At 40.4% G+C, this 18,773-nt stretch overlaps 1 protein-coding gene across 4 annotated transcripts; it reads right to left on the bottom strand.

Moving 5' to 3' along the window:
• Positions 1 to 1,340: 1,340 nt before the first annotated feature.
• Positions 1,341 to 18,648, bottom strand: SLC67A2 (solute carrier family 67 member 2). Of its 4 annotated transcripts, XM_025173425.2 has the most exons (7): positions 18,355 to 18,493; positions 16,672 to 16,756; positions 16,182 to 16,269; positions 15,264 to 15,307; positions 13,157 to 13,286; positions 6,656 to 6,865; positions 1,341 to 3,237 (listed from the first exon to the last, which is right to left on the bottom strand). In XM_025173425.2, exons 2-7 carry the CDS (start codon positions 16,681 to 16,683, stop codon positions 2,447 to 2,449), a joined length of 1,275 nt encoding a protein of 424 aa, XP_025029193.1. In that variant the 5' UTR covers positions 16,684 to 16,756; positions 18,355 to 18,493; the 3' UTR covers positions 1,341 to 2,446. The 4 variants fall into 4 exon arrangements, with proteins under 4 accessions (XP_025029193.1, XP_087992708.1, XP_007421712.2 ...); XM_088136582.1 differs by lacking the exon at positions 16,672 to 16,756 and having other exon boundaries at positions 16,186 to 16,269; positions 18,321 to 18,648; XM_007421650.3 differs by lacking the exon at positions 16,672 to 16,756 and having other exon boundaries at positions 18,355 to 18,646.
• Positions 18,649 to 18,773: the final 125 nt, after the last annotated feature.

The following is an 18,773-nucleotide window of genomic DNA, read 5'->3' as shown; positions in this document are numbered from 1 at the left end:
TACTATTTACACCTCAGCCTTACCATTTTTCAACACTCTCACAATATTCACACCATTGCAAGATGCTGGTTGTCACTTTTAAAGTCCTATATTGCATGGGGCCAGGTTACTTATTCCCAATGATTCTGGCCATCCCATGAGATTTGGAAGTGTGGGCATGCTCCAGGTCCCACTGATGAAGCAGTATAAGCTGGTGGGTTCCAGGAAGCTGTTAATAGCAAGGACAGTACAGGGCAGTTTTAGCACATTTGGCCAGTATGCTACAAACACAATGAAAGCCCATTTTTACTTGAGCATGTTCATGTTCTTCTATGCAAACTTCTAGATCTCTAATCTAGAGACAACACTGCAAGCCAACATACTGTTGCCCACATCCCATCAACTCAAAGATACAAGTAATATATTTAGACGTAGTCAGAACAGGACAATAGGATAACCTGCTAAAATACAATCTCTTAAGAGTGTTTAGTCAAGACAGTAAAACGCTTGCTGATTTATTTCAAGAGCAATATGGCTTTCTGTTTGATGGAAGTAACATAGTCCTCTTCAAATGTGAATGCCATATAAACTGATGTATATATGGTGTATACACTAAATGGTGTATACACACTTATATATTGCACGGAGCAGCAACTGAACAGATGACAATAATAACGACACACAGATTGTCTAGGTTTACTTTTTTCCTTTTATTTCCCATTACCGATATTGTAGTGCAATTTTAAAACCAAACCTTTGTAGAAAGCAATTCGAAACCAATTCAAATAGCTGCACAATGGAACAGAATCCCTGAGCCCAACTTCTTATAGGCTTTCTTTGTTCCAAGTACTTCATCGGTATGTTAAATATTTCCCAAATACTTATTTTGCTATGTAATGTTAAGTAACCAGATCAAGATTTCTGGGTTGTAATTTCAGAAGAAAGTTTGTTGAACACTATTTGGACTGTGAGCAAATATATCTTCTATTTCACTTTGAGAGTGGATGTCCAGTTTCTTGGGAATTAATTTTACTGAACTTTGTAGGGTTTACTTCTAAGCAAGCTTGGATAAGAACAGAATACGTCTGTTAGTCCCCTAACCTAGTAACTTTGAACTGGAAGAGAGGATCTAGCTTACATTAAGAGCAAATATCCAGGTCTTTCACTTACATGGCAGGTTGTTTTAGAAAGGGTAAGCACTATTACATACCCTCTCACCACTTCTTTACTTAAAATTGCTACCTAGGCACCCATCACTCCTCTGTTATTCTAAGACAGTGTTTCTCAACCTTGGCAACTTTAAGCCATGCTGTCTGGGGAATTCTGGGACTTGAAGTCCACACGTCTTAAAGTTGCCAAGGTTGAGAAACACTGCTCTAAGAATGAGGCTGATTATAGAAATAATCAGAATCTCACGAGAAAAGAGTATAATATATATTTCCTCCTTTCTTATTGCCTTTAAATCAGCTGGTTTGGAGATGTCTACAAATAGTGTTAATAAATAAATGTTTGAATGTAAAATCAATCCTCTTCAGTAAATGTAACATTTCCTTTTGCAGAACCATACATTTTCCCTCTTGCAAATATTAAAGCAGGTTGTATTATTACGACCTACCATACTGAGTGCAAGCTGTGTCTCTTTCCAGCTGCAAAGAAATGCATTAGTCTTCATATTGAAGGTGAAACATGAAGTTGATAAGTTGTGTTCAGCAGTGAGCACTTTTGCAAGGTTTTGCCAATGTCAGTTTAAATAAATAGGAGCCTGTATTCAAATTCTGAGGAGCTTAATTAAACAAATGTTTTATTTGAAGCAGCTGATCTTGATATGAAGAAGAGGAAAGAGGTTGGATGCAAACAGAACTTTGACTACCTAAGGCAGTGTTGTCCAAACTTGGCCACTTTAAGATGAGTGGACTTCAACTCCCAGAATTCCCCAGCCTGCCATGCTGGCTGGGGAATTCTGGGAGTTGAAGTCCACTCATCTTAAAGTGGCCAAGTTTGGACAACACTGACCTAAGGATATACTTTTAAAAACAGCTCAGTTCACTTGGTAAAATTTCGCTAACTGAATGACAGAAAATACTTTTCAGTTTCAATACTCATTTTAGAAGCATTTGAACAAAACCTATGCTTCTGATTGAGAAATGAATGCTATTTTTTTAGTACTAGATCATTCCTTTGGGGATTGAACTCAACAACCAAGCTGCCATTAAGAAAATTAGACTCTCTTCTAAACCTTTATTCAGTGGGAGTGAATATCTGCTGGGATGGCAGCTCTTCTCCCATTTTCTCTACTGATGTATAAAGCAACTTGAAATATGGGTTGTGCTTGTGCACCATCAAAAAAACCTGCTCCAAATTCTAGGTAGATGTGAGGAAGCGGAAAACATGGCCTTCTCTGTTTAAAGGATTTCAATTTGATTTAAAATGTTATTGCTCTGTTTTACATACTTTTATTGCTCTGTCATTACATACTTTTAAATTTCATGGTCCTCGTGACAGAATATCGTGATTTATTAAAGACCATGATGAGAACTGCTGAAAGTCCCAACAGGCTTCCAAGAATTGGTGGGCCACATGGACTATATTCCTGCACAACGCCTGAGAGAAGAGGAGAAATTATGCGACCCACAGCTGAAACAGACTGACCAACGCCAATGAGCATACCACTGGCCTGATCCCCACCCAGGGTTAGTTCAAGTTCAGTAACACAGGTACGTCCTACAGTGGTTGAAAATGCTAAAAATGTACAAGACAAAATGACTGTCCAAAGGCTTTCTGATACAGAATACAGAAACATGAACAGGCAGGTAAGAAGAGTAGAGTGCAATAACATAGCATAGGTATTGTGCCTATAACACTTAGTGATAGGTCCAAGCAGAAAGCCAGCAGCTACTCCAAGTGTGCTACTATAGCTAATTAGGTAGCCAGTGAATCTGGGCTTCATTCCAAACCTTTCTTCAAGTGCCAAGACAAAATTGCTATGATAGAGCATAACTGCAACGGACATCAGGAGCCGTACCAGAAAAACATCCCACAGATTAGAACTGGCAACACTGCCAAGCCTCTTCAGCACAGACATGACCTGAATGCAAGAGGAGTTCGTATGACTGCTAGACGGCATGGCTTCGTGAGCTGAAGTTGTAGTCTGAAGGCTGTGGTTTACTTCTGCTGAAAGAACACTTCTGGCCTTGTTAATAAGGGTCCATTCACTACTGTGCCTCTTTTTTCCACACCGCAGCATCAGCCAAAAAACACCTGCAAAGGAATTTAAGCAAGAAGTTACACCCTGACACGGCATTACACATTTTCTTGGAATAATCTGATGTTTTTTGCACAGCCACTTTATATGGCTGTGTGTTGTGGACTGCCAACTGTTAAAAAATAACTAATGCAGCGGCACAGCTTTGAACTAAGCAGTTCTTCTCTCAAGACAATCAAATGGTTTTCATGCACACAAGCATAACGGCAGCATAATTTTATCTTATTTGTTTATAGGATTAATATTCTCCCTTTATTTTGTGCAATTCAAGGGGGGAGGTATATAATTGGTAGGTTACTTGCAATTGCTCAAACAAAAGTCAACATTTATAAAACAACATAAAGGACAAAGGCAAATTAGGGGAAGAAGTGAGATAAAAAACAAATCAGAAACAAATCACACAACGCAGCAAAATCTTTGTCCAATATCTAAGCAATGCATGAGTGAAGAGTGCTTTTTTAGGTGCTTTGAATGTATTTTGCTCTTTCCTGGGATTAAAAACTGTACAGTATACGGATCAGATCTCAATAATATGGTATAAATAAAAACAGGATGGAACCTGTGCCAAATGCAAGACTTGTTCTTCACAAAGTTTTTTATTACTGGCAAACAATAATAAACCACAACAATCTTTTTCCTTACAGCACAGTCAATCCAAGGATGGCAAAAAGTAACAAAAACGTTAAAAGATTTCTCTAGTTGACTCAGTACATAATCTTGACTGAGTAGTACAGTGTTTAGATGAGATGACATAGGAAAAAAATAAGTAAACAAAGGTACTACTAGTGATTTTAAATAGTTATTACTTCTATTGTTTACAAAGTGCGACATTGCCTACGGGCAAGTATTCTCATTGGAGAGATAGAAGTTCACCAGCTGTCTCGCCTCAACTGATAGAACAATAGGGCAATGGAAGAGGCACAAATTTGAGTCTCATCACCACATGAATTATACCCTTAAAAAACATTATGGGGCTCTCCTCTACACTGGTATATACCCTGCGGTTGTCTGGATGCTTTAGACTTTTTTTATTGTATCTGTTTTTAACTGTACAGTGGGGCAAAAAAGTATTTAGTCAGCCACCAATTGTGCAAGTTCTCCCACTTAAAAAGATGAGAGAGGCCTGTAATTTTCATCATAGGTATACCTCAACTATGAGAGACAAAATGGGGGAAAAAATCCAGAAAATCACATTGTCTGATTTTTAAAGAATTTATTGGCAAATCATGGTGGAAAATAAGTATTTGGTCACCTACAAACAAGCAAGATGTCTGGCTCTCACAGACCTGTAACTACTTCTTTAAGAGGCTCCTCTGTCCTCCACTCATTACCTGTAGTAATGGCACCTGTTTGACTTTGTTATCAGTATAAAAGACACCTGTCCACAACCTCAAACATTCACACTCCAAACTCCACTATGGCCAAGACCAAAGAGCTGTCGAAGGACACCAGAAACAAAATTGTAGACCTGCACCAGGCTGGGAAGACTGAATCTGCAATAGGCAAGTAGCTTGGTGTGAAGAAATCAACTGTGGGAGCAATAATTAGAAAATGGAAGACATACAAGACCACTGATAATCTCCCTTGATCTGGGGCTCCATGCAAGATCTCACCCTGTGGGGTCAAAATGATCACAAGAACGGTGAGCAAAAATCCCAGAACCACACGGGGGGACCTAGTGAATGACCTGCAGAGAGCTGGGACCAAAGTAACAAAGGCTACCATCAGTAACACACTACGCTGCCAGGGACTCAAATCCTGCAGTGCCAGACGTGTCCCCCTGCTTAAGCCAGTACATGTCCGGGCCCGTCTGAAGTTTGCTAGAGAGCATTTGGATGATCCAGAAGAGGATTGGGAGAATGTCATATGGTCAGATGAAACCAAAGTAGAACCTTTTGGTCTAAACTCAACTCATCGTGTTTGGAGGAGAGAGAATGCTGAGTTGCATCCAAAGAACACCATACCTACTGTGAAGCATGGGGGTGGAAACATCATGTTTGGGGCTGTTTTTCTGCAAAGGGACCAGGACGACTGATCCGTGTAAAGGAAAGAATGAATGGGGCCACGTATCGTGAGATTTTGAGTGAACACCTCCTTCCATCAGCAAGGGCATTGAAGATGAAATGTGGCTGGGTCTTTCAGCATGACAATGATCCCAAACACACCGCCCGGGCAACGAAGGAGTGGCTTCGTAAGAAGCATTTCAAGGTCCTGGAGTGGCCTAGCCAGTCTCCAGATCTCAACCCCATGGAAAACCTTTGGAGGGAGCTGAAAGTCTGTGTTGCCCAGCAACAGCCCCAAACATCACTGCTCTAGAGGAGATCTGCATGGAGGAATGGGCCAAAATACCAGCAACAGTGTGTGAAAACCTTGTGAAGACTTACAGAAAATGTTTGACCTCTGTCATTGCCAACAAAGGATATATAACAAAGTATTGAGATGAACTTTTGATATTGACCAAATACTTATTTTCCACCATGATTTGCCAATAAATTCTTTAAAAATCAGACAATGTGATTTTCTGGATTTTTTTCCCCATTTTGTCTCTCATAGTTGAGGTATACCTATGATGAAAATTACAGACCTCTCTCATCTTTTTAAGTGGGAGAACTTGCACAATTGGTGGCTGATTAAATACTTTTTTGCCCCACTGTACATTGCCCAGAGTTGTTCTGGAGTTGGACAGCCTCTAAAGATAATGATGATAATAATAATATCCAGTCAGAGTCCATCTTGAAATAATTCTATACTTCTAAGAAGAGTTGGTAGCAGCGGTCAGCTGCAGTATACTGTCAAAGACACAAGATGACCCGATTTATAAACTGGGTTCAGAAAGAAGATGATTCTCTGTTGTAAGCCCTGCCTCTTTATAAACTAATGTGGGAGACAGGGCGAAAAGACACAATCGAGGGAAAGGTCAAATAAAAGGCAACTTAGCCCACAGCAGGAATGTGGGCAGGGTAAGCAGCTCAGAAGGGACCCTCCCTAGTTTCTTGGGCTGTAAAGGGGATGTGGGAAGAAATGTACTTTCAGACTTGCAAGATTGATGTCAGCCTTGCGAGGTAGACCAGACAGGAAACACAGCTAGATGAGCTCATTCTGCTATTCAACCCTGTTATTGCAGGGTTACATTAATAGAACCTTGCAAGTCTGAAAGTACATTTCTCCCCGTCCCCTTTACAGCCCAAGAAACTAGGAAGGGTCCTTCTGAGCTGCTGGCCCCGTCCACATTCCTGCTGCGGGCTGAGTTGCCTTTTATCTGACTGTTCCCTCAATTGCTTCTCTTCGCCCTGTCTCCCAAGGTCATTCCCACAAACCATTACACAATGGGTGCTGCCTGGCGTTTCCAGAAATATAGTCCTGGCCCAACTCATGATTCAAGTACAAAATATTAGCATAATTCAAATCACATACCAGCATTCAAGACAAAGATGGAAGCACAGATGAATGCGGTCAGGTAAAAGCCACTCTCTAGCTCTGTAAGATAGCCTCCGACAACTGGTCCCAAAATGAAACCAAAATTCGATATTGCATTGAAATATCCAATTACTAAGAGGCGCTCCTTCTTAGGAACCAAGTCAGAGATGAGTACTTTGGAAATGGAATGTGTATGTTTGAAAATGCCTAAAATTAACAAGAAAGGTTAGTAGAGAAACAAAATTTGAATAGTTACATAACCCAAACCTTTGAACTCCTATTAGAAAGTATTGTAAATAAAAGCAAAATCAATAGAGTAGTAAAACAATATTACTTAAAATGCAGTCAAATATTTGTCAACTGTAAATCAAATAATGGTCAAGTATTTTTTTTTACAGAATTATAAAATTCTGTAAAATTCTAAAATTTATTTTTTATGAAAAAACAACAACAACCCTATGGCATTACAGGTAGTCCTTGACTTACAACCACAATTGGGACCAGAACATCCATCGCTAAGCGATGCAGTCATTAAGTGAATTGCACCTGATTTTACAACCTGTTTGCTGCAGCTGTTAAGCAAATCATACAGTTGTTAAGCAAATCTGGCTTTCCCCATTGACTTTGCTTGTGGGAAGCTCCCTGGGAAGGTCACAAATGGTGATCATGTAACTCTGGGATGCTGCAACCATCATAAATACATGCTGATTGCCAAGCACCCAAATTCTGAACATGTCACCATGGGGATGCTGTGACAGTTGTAAGTGTGAGGACAGGTTGTAAGTCACATTGCCGTCGTAACTTCAAATGGCCATTAAATGAATTGTCCTAAGTCTAGGACTACCTATAATTTGCAATGAATTACTCTTAATTTTATTCTTTTACGATGCTAAGGGTAAGTGTGCAGTTCTCTCTCACCTCCATTTAAATAACATGAAAGATCAGTAATGGAAAAGTCTAGCTAATCTTGTATCCTGTTAACAATCCACAAGCAAGACATGAGCAAATAGCATTATCCTACTTATCTAGCCAAGCAACAAGTACAAGTAGGCGTACATGATGATTATTTATCTGATGCTAGCAGAAGTTACAATACCAGTCACAAATAGTCTTATTCTTGGATTTCTGAGTGAGGCAAAGCCAAAGTAAGACCTCTCTGGAGGAGCAGAGATGACATCATTGGCAAAGATCAGGGGACCAGCGATGAGCCTGGTCTAACAGAACCTCTCTGGATAAGGAGAGGACAAGAGATTGCCCACTTGTGCTCCAGACAGCTGCTCCTCATGAGGAGACTGCAGGACAGTGGTCACCTCGTGGGTCTGAGCACTGGGAGACAAGGGAAGCCATCAACCACAGTGCAGCCTTTAAGGACACTGGGTTCATCAACCTTATTTTCTAAACACATCTAGATTTACAATTACAGGCAGTCCCAGGGTTAAGAATGTCTGACTTACAGACAACTCAGCTCAGACAACCAGCTGCCTATTACTAAAAATGGTGGATGGCATTTTCCTTCCTTGAGCTGACGAACTCCTGAAGCCACGCAATGCTTTCAGGAACCGCTGAAGTTGCAAGTTTTTAGTATAAAGTCTGTTTTCAGCAGTTTGTGAAAACATTGCACAGCTTCAGCGGTTTGTCGCCTTGTGGAAGGAGAGTGCCATCTACCATTTTTAGTAATAAGCAGCCTGTTTGCAAGTATGAATTTCAACTTACTTACAAATTCGAGTTAAATCAGACTTAGGAACGGATCTTCTTTTAAAAGAAACTTTCCAAGCAATAAGTTTGAAAAACTACCTGGTAAGTAAAACTTCATCCCCAAATAGAAGAAAAATTAAATACAGGTACTTCTCGAATTATGACAGCAATTGGGACTGGAATTTCCGTTGCTAAGTGATGAGGTCATAAAATGTGACTGCATTCCTTAGCGATGGCAATCCCTATAGTCCCAGTTGCCATTGTTAACCGAATCCCATGGATGTTAGGCAAGGCAACTTCCTGCTGGCTTCCCACAACCAAAGTCAGTGGGGAAGCTGGCAAGAAATTGCAAGCCCCAGGTCTGCAGGCAGGTAAGTGGCTGCTGTTGGGTGGGAGAAGGAATGAGGGGGTGTGGGGGTACGTGCACGAGAGGAGTGGTGTGGCATGGGGAGGGTGCGTGAGGTTGTAAGGGAGGGTTGGAGTGAGTGTGTGAAGGGTGGGCAAAAGAGGCTGCATGGGTTGGGGAGGGGTGTGTGAGGCGTTGCGTGGGTCGGGGAGAGTGTGTGTGAGGAAGTGTGTGAAAGGCACAGTGCAAGTTGGGTGCACGAATGGTGCAGCGGGCATGGGGAGGGTGCACGAGGCTGTAAGGGAGGGGTGGGGAGCATGCGTGAAGTATGTGCAAAAAGGGCTGCATGGGTTGGGGAAGGGTGTGTGAGGCGCTGCACAGGTTGGGAGTGTGTGTGGGGAGTGTACAAGAGGTGCGGCATGGGTTGGGAGGGTCAGGGAGGGCATGCGAGGCTTGGAGTGGGCTGGGGAGGGTGCGTGAGGGTGCGAGAGGATGTGCAAGAAGTGCCATGTGGGTCAGAGAGGGTACACAGGGGTGCAGCACAGGTTGGGGAGGGTGCACGGGGGTCTGAGAGGGTGTGAGGGAGGTGTGGCAAAGGTCAGGGAGGGTGCATGGGGGTGCACACTGGCCGCCATGGTGTGAGCGCAAAGGGGCTGGGGGAGGGTGCACGGGTGGGGAGACTTACCCCAGCAACTAGTGACCTTCCCTGCTGGCTTCTCCACTGACTTTTTCTGGAAGCCAGCAGGGAAGGTTGCAAGTAGCAATCACGTGATCGCAGGGTGCTTTGCAACTGGTCATAAGTACAAACGGGTTGCCAAGCACCCAGATCATGATCATGTGACTGCGGGATGGCTGGAACTTCAAGGACCAGTTGAAACCACCATTTGTTCAGCACCATCGTAACTTCAAATGGTTGCTGAATAAATGGTCATAGGTTGAGGATTAACTGTAACAGTTTAAAGAACTTAAGGAATATAAAATAAAGGGCAAAAAGCTAAATAAGAATTTAATTCAAGAAAGTTTTAAATGGATTAAGGGACCAGAAGAATTTGGAATATTGGAACTTTTGCTGAGATATTTTAAATCACTTTTGTTAAGACTTTTGAAATAATAAGATAAATAAAACAATATTTTCGTGGGGACCTAAATTGTTTAGTCTACCACGAAAGAGATGACTGCTGAGATTCTATAGAAATTAGACACTAGAGGAGACTAAAGTTCCAGGCAGGAAAAAGAAAAAAAAAAGAGATAAACCCTTTTTTAAATTGTTATTTTCAATTCAAAAGAAAAATAATGAAGCTCACAAAATGACAGATAAAGGTATGACACTTGAGACATTTCTAAAGGGTCTTAAAGAACTGGGAGAGAAATTTATAGTTAAACTAACAGCAGTAATTATTGCACCTGCTAATGCATTTATTGAGCTAGATCTTAAAAAGGAAACAAAAGATGAAAAAAAGAATGTGGAAGAATTTACAGACCAACAGAATGAAGAGGTGAAACAAATTCCAGCTGATACAGAAACATTGGCAAATAAAGAAATTGTGGATTATAAGACAGAGATGACAGTTAAAGTGGAAATATAAATGATAAGCCAAGAGATGAAAAGTGACTTGGACAAAGATTTATTAATGGATTTACAAAAGAAAGTTTTGAAGAAATTTTTGAGATGGGAGGAAGAAAGTTTGAATGGAGATTCAAGCTTGCTACAGGAACTTGATGAAGTAAAGATCAAGATCGTTAGAAATAAAACAAAACAAACAAACAAACAAAAAAGAATATAAAGTTGACTTATTTGATCAAGGATAAAATAAAAAATACTGCCATAAAATGCTAGAAATCCTTTATGGATTTTTTGCCAATACCCAGATAGAAATGACAACAATTTTTGGATTTGTGAATGGAATGGTGGGATTATGGGAGGAAGTGGATTATGTTGATAATTTTATAGGGGGTGGAGAAATTTTAAATTTGCTTGTACTTGTTGCAAAGAAGATCGGAAGTCACTTACATATTCTTTTTTCTATTTCTTTTTTTCTTTCTCTATTTTTTTTCTTTTTCTTTTTGCACTTTGTATTTCTTTTTCTTTTTGATATTAGTTCGATTACCTCTTAGTATTGTTAAAATCCTTAATAAGAAATATTTAAATATGGTTTTATTCTCCATGAATTTGTCTAATTCCCTTTTAAAGCCATCAGTGATAGACCATCAGCACAGCTTGTATTAACAAAATCTATTGTTTAACTATACAGGTGAAACTTGAAAAATTAGAATATCGTGCAAATGTTCATTTATGTCAGTATGGCAACTCAAAAGGTGAAACCAATATATGAGATAGACGCATTACATGCAAAGCGAGATATGTCAAGCCTTACTTTGGTATAATTGTGATGATTATGGCGTACAGCTTATGAAAACCCCAAATTCACAATCTCAGAAAATTAGAATAGTGTGAAAAGGTTCAATATTCTAGGCTCAAAGTGTCCCAATCTAATCAGCTAATGAATCCATAACACCTGCAAAGGGTTCCTGAGCCTTTAAATGGTCTCTCAGGCTGGTTCAGTAGGAATCACAAGCATGGGAAAGACTGCTGACCTGACAGTTGTGCAGAAAACCATCATTGACACCCTCCATAAGGAGGGAAAGCCCCAAAAAATAATTGCAAAAGAAGTTGGATGTTCCCAAAGTGCTGTATCAAAGCACATCAATAGAAGGTTATATGGAAGGGAAAAGTGTGGTAGAAAAAGATGCACAAGCAGCAGGGATGACCGCAGCCTGGAGAGGATTGTCAGGAAAAGGCCATTCAAAAGTGTTGGGGACTTTCACAAGGAGTGGACTGAGGCTGGAGTTAGTGCATCAAGAGCCACCACACACAGACGGATCCTGGACATGGGCTTCAAATGTCGTATTCCTCTTGTCAAGCCGCTCCTGAACAACAAACAACGTCAGAAGCGTCTTACCTGGGCTACAGAAAAAAAGAACTGGTCTGTTGCCCAGTGGTCCAAAGTCCTCTTTTCTGATGAGAGCAACTTTTGCATCTCATTTGGGAACCAAGGACCCAGAGTCTGGAGGAAGAATGGAGAGGCACACAATGCACGATGCTTGAAGTCCAGTGTGAAGTTTCCACAGTCTGTGTTGATTTGGGGAGCCATGTCATCTGCTGGTGTTGGTCCACTGTGCATCATTAAGTCCAGGGCAACGCAGCCGTCTACCAGGAGATTTTGGAGCACTTCATGCTTCCTTCCACAGACGAGCTTTATGGGGATGCTAACTTCATTTTCCAGCAGGACTTGGCACCTGCCCACACTGCCAAAAGTACCAAAACCTGGTTCAGTGACCATGGGATTACTGTGCTTGATTGGCCAGCAAACTCGCCTGACCTGAACCCCATAGAAAATCTGGGGCATTGCCAAGAGAAAGATGAGGGACATGAGACCGAACAATGCAGCGGAGCTGAAGGCCGCTATTGAAGCATCCTGGTCTTCCATAACACCTCAGCAGTGCCACAGGCTGACAGCATCCATGCCACGCTGCATTGCAGCAGTCATTGCTGCAAAAGGGGCCCAAACCAAGTACCGGGTACATACGCATGCTTATACTTTGCAGAGGTCCGATATTGTTCTATTTCCAATCCTTGTGTTATTGATGTCTGTAATATTCTAATTTTCTGAGATTGTGAATTTGGGGTTTTCATAAGCTGTATGCCATAATCATCACAATTATACCAAAGTAAGACTTGACATATCTTGCTTTGCATGTAATGCGTCTATCTCATATATTGGTTTCACCTTTTGAGTTGCCATACTGACATAAATGAACATTTGCACAATATTCTAATTTTTTGAGTTTCACCTGTAGGTTGTTTAAAAAAGGGCTTCCTTTAAGCCCTGTTCAAGTACAGGCAGTCCTCGCCTAACGACCATGTTTAATGACGGTCTAGAGTTACACAGACTTGGGAAAAGTGCTTTAGGACCCCCGCAGTCATGTGATTGTGATTTGTGACATTTTTACAATGGCCATTAAGCAAATCACTGCAGCCATTGAGTCACATGGTTGTTAAGTGAAACATGTGGTCATTAAGTGAATTCTGTAAAAAAAAAAAAAAGAAGTCCATTGGGGAAGCTGGATTAGCTTAACGACCGCATAATTTGCTTAATGACTGTCATAAAATGTAAAATCAGCTCCAATTCGCTTAACGGCCAAATTGCTTAGCGACCTAAATTCCGGTCCTTATTGTGGTCAGAGAGCAAGGACTACCTGTACTGTATCATTTGCAGCACTTACTGGTAACTACCCTGGTGATGGGTACACTGTTAGAAGACCTCAAAAATCAGGTTAGATTTTCTCCACAATGATCTGACACATTTTAGTGTTTGCTAAAATGACAATCTGATCTATGAGACCCTTTATCGATTAATGAAATATACTTGGATATGAACAGAAAAGTATAAACTTACCCACAAAAGTTCGAGCAATGGCAAATAAAAACACACTGGTGGATATACTAAGCACAAAATAACCTAATGCACTGAAGAGAATGCATACAAGTAGGCAATGGGGTCTTCCAACTAGATCACTCCAAGATCCCTGGATAAGACAACATAAATGTTTTGAGATCAACGTAACTATTTATTAATCATGTATAGATTGCATTCAAACTTAGATATGGATAGAAGATTCAGTGAAATCAATAAAACAAGCTTATCACAATTAATTTAAATTCCCCTGCGTCTTGTCTAATTCTGGATCCAACTAGTATATCTTTTCTTATATGCAATGGCAATAATTTACATTTAAATATGTAACAGCTATCATTTGTAGATTACTTTTTCTAACAGGTTTGTTAATATTATATTTATTTGTTACATTTATATCCTGCTTTTCTTCAAAGAGTTCAAGGTAGATTTTTCTCTTCTCTTCCTTGGAAATTGTGGATTTCTCTTCATTTTACTCCCCAAACATCACCTTTGTGAGGTAGGTGAGGTGAAAGAAATGACTGGTTCAAAATCACTGAATGAGTTTTCATGCCAGAAGTTGAATCTGTACGTGGGTCAGTCCATTCCTAGTCTAACACCTTAGCCATTATACCACACTGGCTCCACAGATCAAATTACTTGTTGCTTACCAATGTAAATTACAGGTAAGCCACAATTACTGTGAGTTTGAATAGAGCAACATTTGATTTAGTGTGGTTTATAAATTGATACCAGGCTGCATTGAACACGAGCCAAAATTCAGTTAGTGTGAGGGTAGCACGCATGCAGTTGAGGCTATCGCGTGTGCAGCTGCTGTTGGGGTTTTGTATGCTAATCGTTGTTTGTGCAGAATGGAGAAAAGGAAGGAAAGTTAAAAAAAAAAAAAGAAGAGCTCATTTTGAAGAACTACAGCAGAATACAGGAGATAGCAGTAAGCTTTGGATATAGGTTTATCCTCTTTTACTGTTATACACTATTTCATTAATAAACATATAAAACTTTATGTTTAAAAATTTTAATTGCATATTTCTGTCGGGCAGGAACCGATTACGCTATTTCCCATAGAAGTATCACTTTGAATACTGCGAATTTGAATAATACGACCATTCTGTGGGATTCATTAACCACACTAATTGAGACCTACCTGTATAAAAGAATATATACATGAACAGAAGAAAACATTGCAGCAAATGACATAGAAAGCTTGATAGTAGCATTTAAAGATACAGAAGCAGCTAAATATGGTTGTGGTTATAATAGGTTAGATTGTGCTGTACAGATAAACTACTTTTGCTTATGCAGATGTTTGTACTGGAGTGAAGGAAATGTGCATTTTTTTAAAGCAAAGTATTAGCTTACAGAAAGGCTGTGGCAAAAGAATTAATGGGATAGTCCCTATTTGCAGGAATTATGTAGTATTACTTAACTTAAAATAAAGTTTCCTTGAATTGACTCAACTCCTTGTGATTTCATGAATAGATCCCTACAGTTTTCTTGACAACAGCATGGAAGTAGTTTGGCATTTTATTTTTATAACTTCCAAAGTTAAATATCTTTATAAAAGATATTTTATATCTTCCAGGCCTCTAGCTCTGGTAGTCTCTATTGGTCTCTTTTCCAAGTACTAAGCAGGCTCAATTGTTACTTGGTATTTAAGGTTATACAAGCTTGGCCAAGTGCTACCACCTGCAACATTGCCAGCAGAATCACTACATAACAGATAGCGTCCTATTCGGGAGTCCCAGGATCCACAGCAAATTATTTAAGAAAGCAAGGTAGGTTCAAACACATCCGGGGATAATTTGTGCAACAACAGCCATGGCAGTACAGGAAGTTAGTTTGGGTTCACCTGGTTTTTAGGTGTCGTATTTTTTGTCAGTGCTTTCAAAGCTATAACATATATTTAAAGTAAAATAAAGTTATACAAATACTCTTGACAGATTCATTTGAGAGACAAACCCAGTTTACTACAGTGACAATTTAAAACAAGAATGTATTTTAAACACAACATTCTGTTTACTGCATCATGCTATCCCAAACCTTTAAAAAAAGATCAGCAGTTATTTATGAATTAAGAATATAAACTTACCACTAAGGTGCTGGAAAAGAGTTGGAGTATTCCATATAAAGAACCTAAAAGGAAAATAGTGAAATAAAAAATATAAATGATCATCATTCTGCTGTAGATTTTCAGCAGGAAGAAAGCAAGTTATTCTTGACATTACTGGTAATATTCTTTGGCCGGATACATTCCTTAAAACTAAATCTTTGGGGACAAATGATTTAATAACTTCATGTAAACAGAAAAAGAAAGAAGTGGAATATAAAATTCACTGAGAAAAATCAGAATATGCACCAATATTCATTACCGTGTTTATATTTTAATGGCAGAAAAGAGGCTAAACAGCTGCTCCAGACTGAGATGGGTCTACTATTGTGGAAGCCTGCAATTTATGAACTTCTATGAACCCTTTTTATTTATATGAGACTCTGGGGTTGTACTGTCTCTGCTGAAGAAAGATAACAACTAAGGTAGCCACTAAAACTGGGAAAAACCATTCTGTCCTACAATGACTATCAATGGATATCAAACTTTCAAACGATTTAGTTTCTACGTGCCTCCCCAACAAAGTCAGTTGTCTGTCTTCCCTGAAAACCTAGTTATAATAATGGTATATTACCTTCAAACATACGGTAGCGCTTGATAAACTGTCTCAATCATAAGAGGAAGCTTTGATTTTATTTTCTGAAACACATAGGCAACTTTGCTGAATTATACACCCTGTTATCTGTTATACTCCAAGGTCTTTTCTTATTAAGAAAAATCTCCATCAAGGGTAAGTAAGTAAATTTATTGTTGAAACCACAGATCATAACATATATTATGCTACAAAATAGAATAAAATAACAGTAACAGTTACAACAATAAACTTACTATTCCATCAAGGGTCTTGTACTGAAAAATGACTTGCTTCCAGTTGTTGACAAGGAAAGATGACATGCTCACCTACCACGCCTGCGATTGTTGAACTCGCTCCTAAAGATTTCACATGAAGGTTTAACAAGGGAACAATCATACTGACACCAAAGAAATCCTGGAAATAGACAACATATTTTAAAAAAAATTAACTTAAGCATAGCTTATTAGCAGTTGTGAATAACAATCCATTGTTAGTCATTTTAACTGTATTTTATCACTACAACATTAATTCCTGCACAATAGACAAGAACTTGTCTTTTATTTTCTGCTGTGTTATTCAACAGAAAGGATTTGTCCCAGTAACATTTGCTTACAAAGTTTTTTTTTCAAAAAATCAATTTCAGAAACATTTCCAGACTTAACTACAATTCTCAACCATGCTTGCCAAAGATTGTTTTAGCAGAACCTTCCTTGCACGTTGGTTTTGAGTATAAAACTATTATATATGCCCCCACAAGCCTTTATGAAAACAGTATTCACTAATCCTACCAATCATAATCAGCATTTAATAGCTTACGTTACTACGCATTATGCATTCAATTATCTTCCACAGCAATGATGTACATCTCCATTGGCATTACTCTACCCAGAAAGGTTGCAAACTGTTAAGTGAAAGTTAAACCATGTAAGGAGGTTACAAAACAGATCTTGAACTAAAAGAAAATATAATGCAAAAATCAGCCATCCATTTGGGGAACTCACTACTGATTACTAGCAGAAGGTATCTTGCAAAAAGCTAGAATCCCAGATTCCTTCTCCTCATTCCCAGATAAAAGATAATATGTGACAAGAAAGGTTTTTTTTTCCTAATTAAAATGCTCCAGAATGATGCTAGTTGAGTACAAAATTAGTTTCATGTGGAATAAGGAAGGTTATTGTGGTCCTCAGAAGTGTGAACCGAACATGTTATAGCAAGAGCTATGATTCTCTGGTCATTATATGCACATTCCTTTCTATTTCCCCACTGCTGATTTACTCCATATTCAACAGTAGGTGACTAGAAATGCTGCCAAAATTTTCAATCTGTGACACATTTAGCCTTCAGTGTCTTAACCCACAATATATTAGCAAATTAATCTGAGTTCTTATTTCCATATGTAAGTTTCGTATGTGCCAAACTTTTTTCCTTCCTTTATGGACTCAAAGCCCCGTAACCTATAAAACAATAATCACATGCAGTTTTTTCTTTTTCTTACTTGAGAATTGAACATGGCAGTATGACAGAGAAAAACTGTGATTTCTCTTTTAAAGGGTTGAAAAAGAATGGAAAAGGCAGTAGAATACAATTTTGAGGTTTGGGGAAATTTTGAAAATGTGGATAGCAAACATGGGAGAGGTTAGATGTTATCCCTGCCATGCATTCAGCTTATCATCACTTATGTCCAACTAAATCAGCACCACTTTAAATAACAGTACACTTCCCCAGCGGGCATTAGTATTTAGAGATAGAAAGTATCTGAATATGGAGGCTTTATTTAACTAATATACCCAGAGTTGACTGAGTGGGTAGTATAAAAATGAGGCTAAATGAATAAATAAAGAGTGACCAAAATGAAAATGCTTTCAGAGAGGGGAGGGAAGGCCTGGTCATACAGTATTTGTCATATGCAGTACTCAATCAGTGTTTCTCAACCTTGGCCACTTTAAGACCTGTGAACTTCAACTCCCAGAATTCCCCAGCCAGCAAGGCTGGCTGGGGAATTCCGGGAGTTGAAGTCCACAGGTCTTAAAGTGGCCAAGGTTGAGAAACACTGATTCATTGGATGGATGGATGAGAAATCATTCAATTCAGCAACAGGTCTCATAAATTGTCCCTCGCATCTGCATACTGATTACCACTTAAAAACGCTCCTATGCTACCTAGGGACAGACGTAAACGTGGGAAAGGCTATGTCCTCAACAACTAAAACACGTCAGCAAAGAAACCGGATCTAGCTTTCTCTGCGGAAAAAGAAAACATGCGACTCAACCTCCAAGCGTCAAACGACAGCCTTCTCGCCCCCCGTCCCCCGCCATCCTCGATTAGTCCACCAACTCTGCTCCTGTCAGAATGCTGCCTTCCTCCCAGTGCCAAGGCTTGCACCCAGAGGGGGCAGAGTGCCTCTGGGCACGTGCAGAGTCGAAGAGGCCACTGAGCGCGGAGGAAGCCAAGGGAAAGGGCCCAACCTCCGGCGGCTGCGAACCCTCGCCGCCAGCTCACCAGAAAGCCCACCGCGTACAGACACAGCAAGAACCGGTTGGGCCGGGGAGCCCTGCCTCGGAGTAACGACGACAACGACGCCGCCATCAACTGGGGCGTTTCCACCGCCCCGAAAAGAGGCTGCCGCGGGTCGCCACCGACGCCCCCATTCTCCATGGGTCGCGGGGCGAGGGGGGGAAGGACCCCGCCGCAGCCGGACACGACCGGAGCCGGCGCCGCCCCTCCCGGCCGGCCAGCCGGCCGAGCGACGAGGAGAGAGGCGAAGGGCGGCCGCGCGGCGGGCCGCCGCATGCGCAGATGACGGGGGGCGGGGCGTTGTGTGGTAACAGCTGCAGCCGCCGCAAGGGCGAGAGCGGCGGCGGCTTCCTCTCAGCCGGCAACAGAGTGGGGTTGTGGAGGATGGCGGAGGAGCCGTTCCC

This window comes from Python bivittatus, unplaced genomic scaffold (assembly GCF_059951505.1).
Source record: "Python bivittatus isolate LINGU-HERP-01145 unplaced genomic scaffold, Pbiv_v1 ctg000060_np1212, whole genome shotgun sequence".
In the NCBI taxonomy this organism is placed as follows: Eukaryota; Metazoa; Chordata; class Lepidosauria; order Squamata; family Pythonidae; genus Python; species Python bivittatus.
The sequence above is the reverse complement of the archived record's forward strand: the minus strand, read 5'-3'. Positions and strand labels throughout refer to the sequence as shown.

Bases quoted from the DNA above. Each gene is read 5' to 3' on its own strand.
- SLC67A2 (XM_088136582.1), bottom strand. From the start codon at position 18,645: ATGCGGCGGCCCGCCGCGCGGCCGCCCTTCGCCTCTCTCCTCGTCGCT. The intron at 16,270-18,320 runs GTTGGGCCCTTT...GTCTATTTCCAG, and splicing joins AGGGTTCGCAGCCGCCGGAG to GATTTCTTTGGTGTCAGTAT. The intron at 13,287-15,263 runs GTAAGTTTATAT...TGTCTTATCCAG, and splicing joins TCTTTTCCAGCACCTTAGTG to GGATCTTGGAGTGATCTAGT.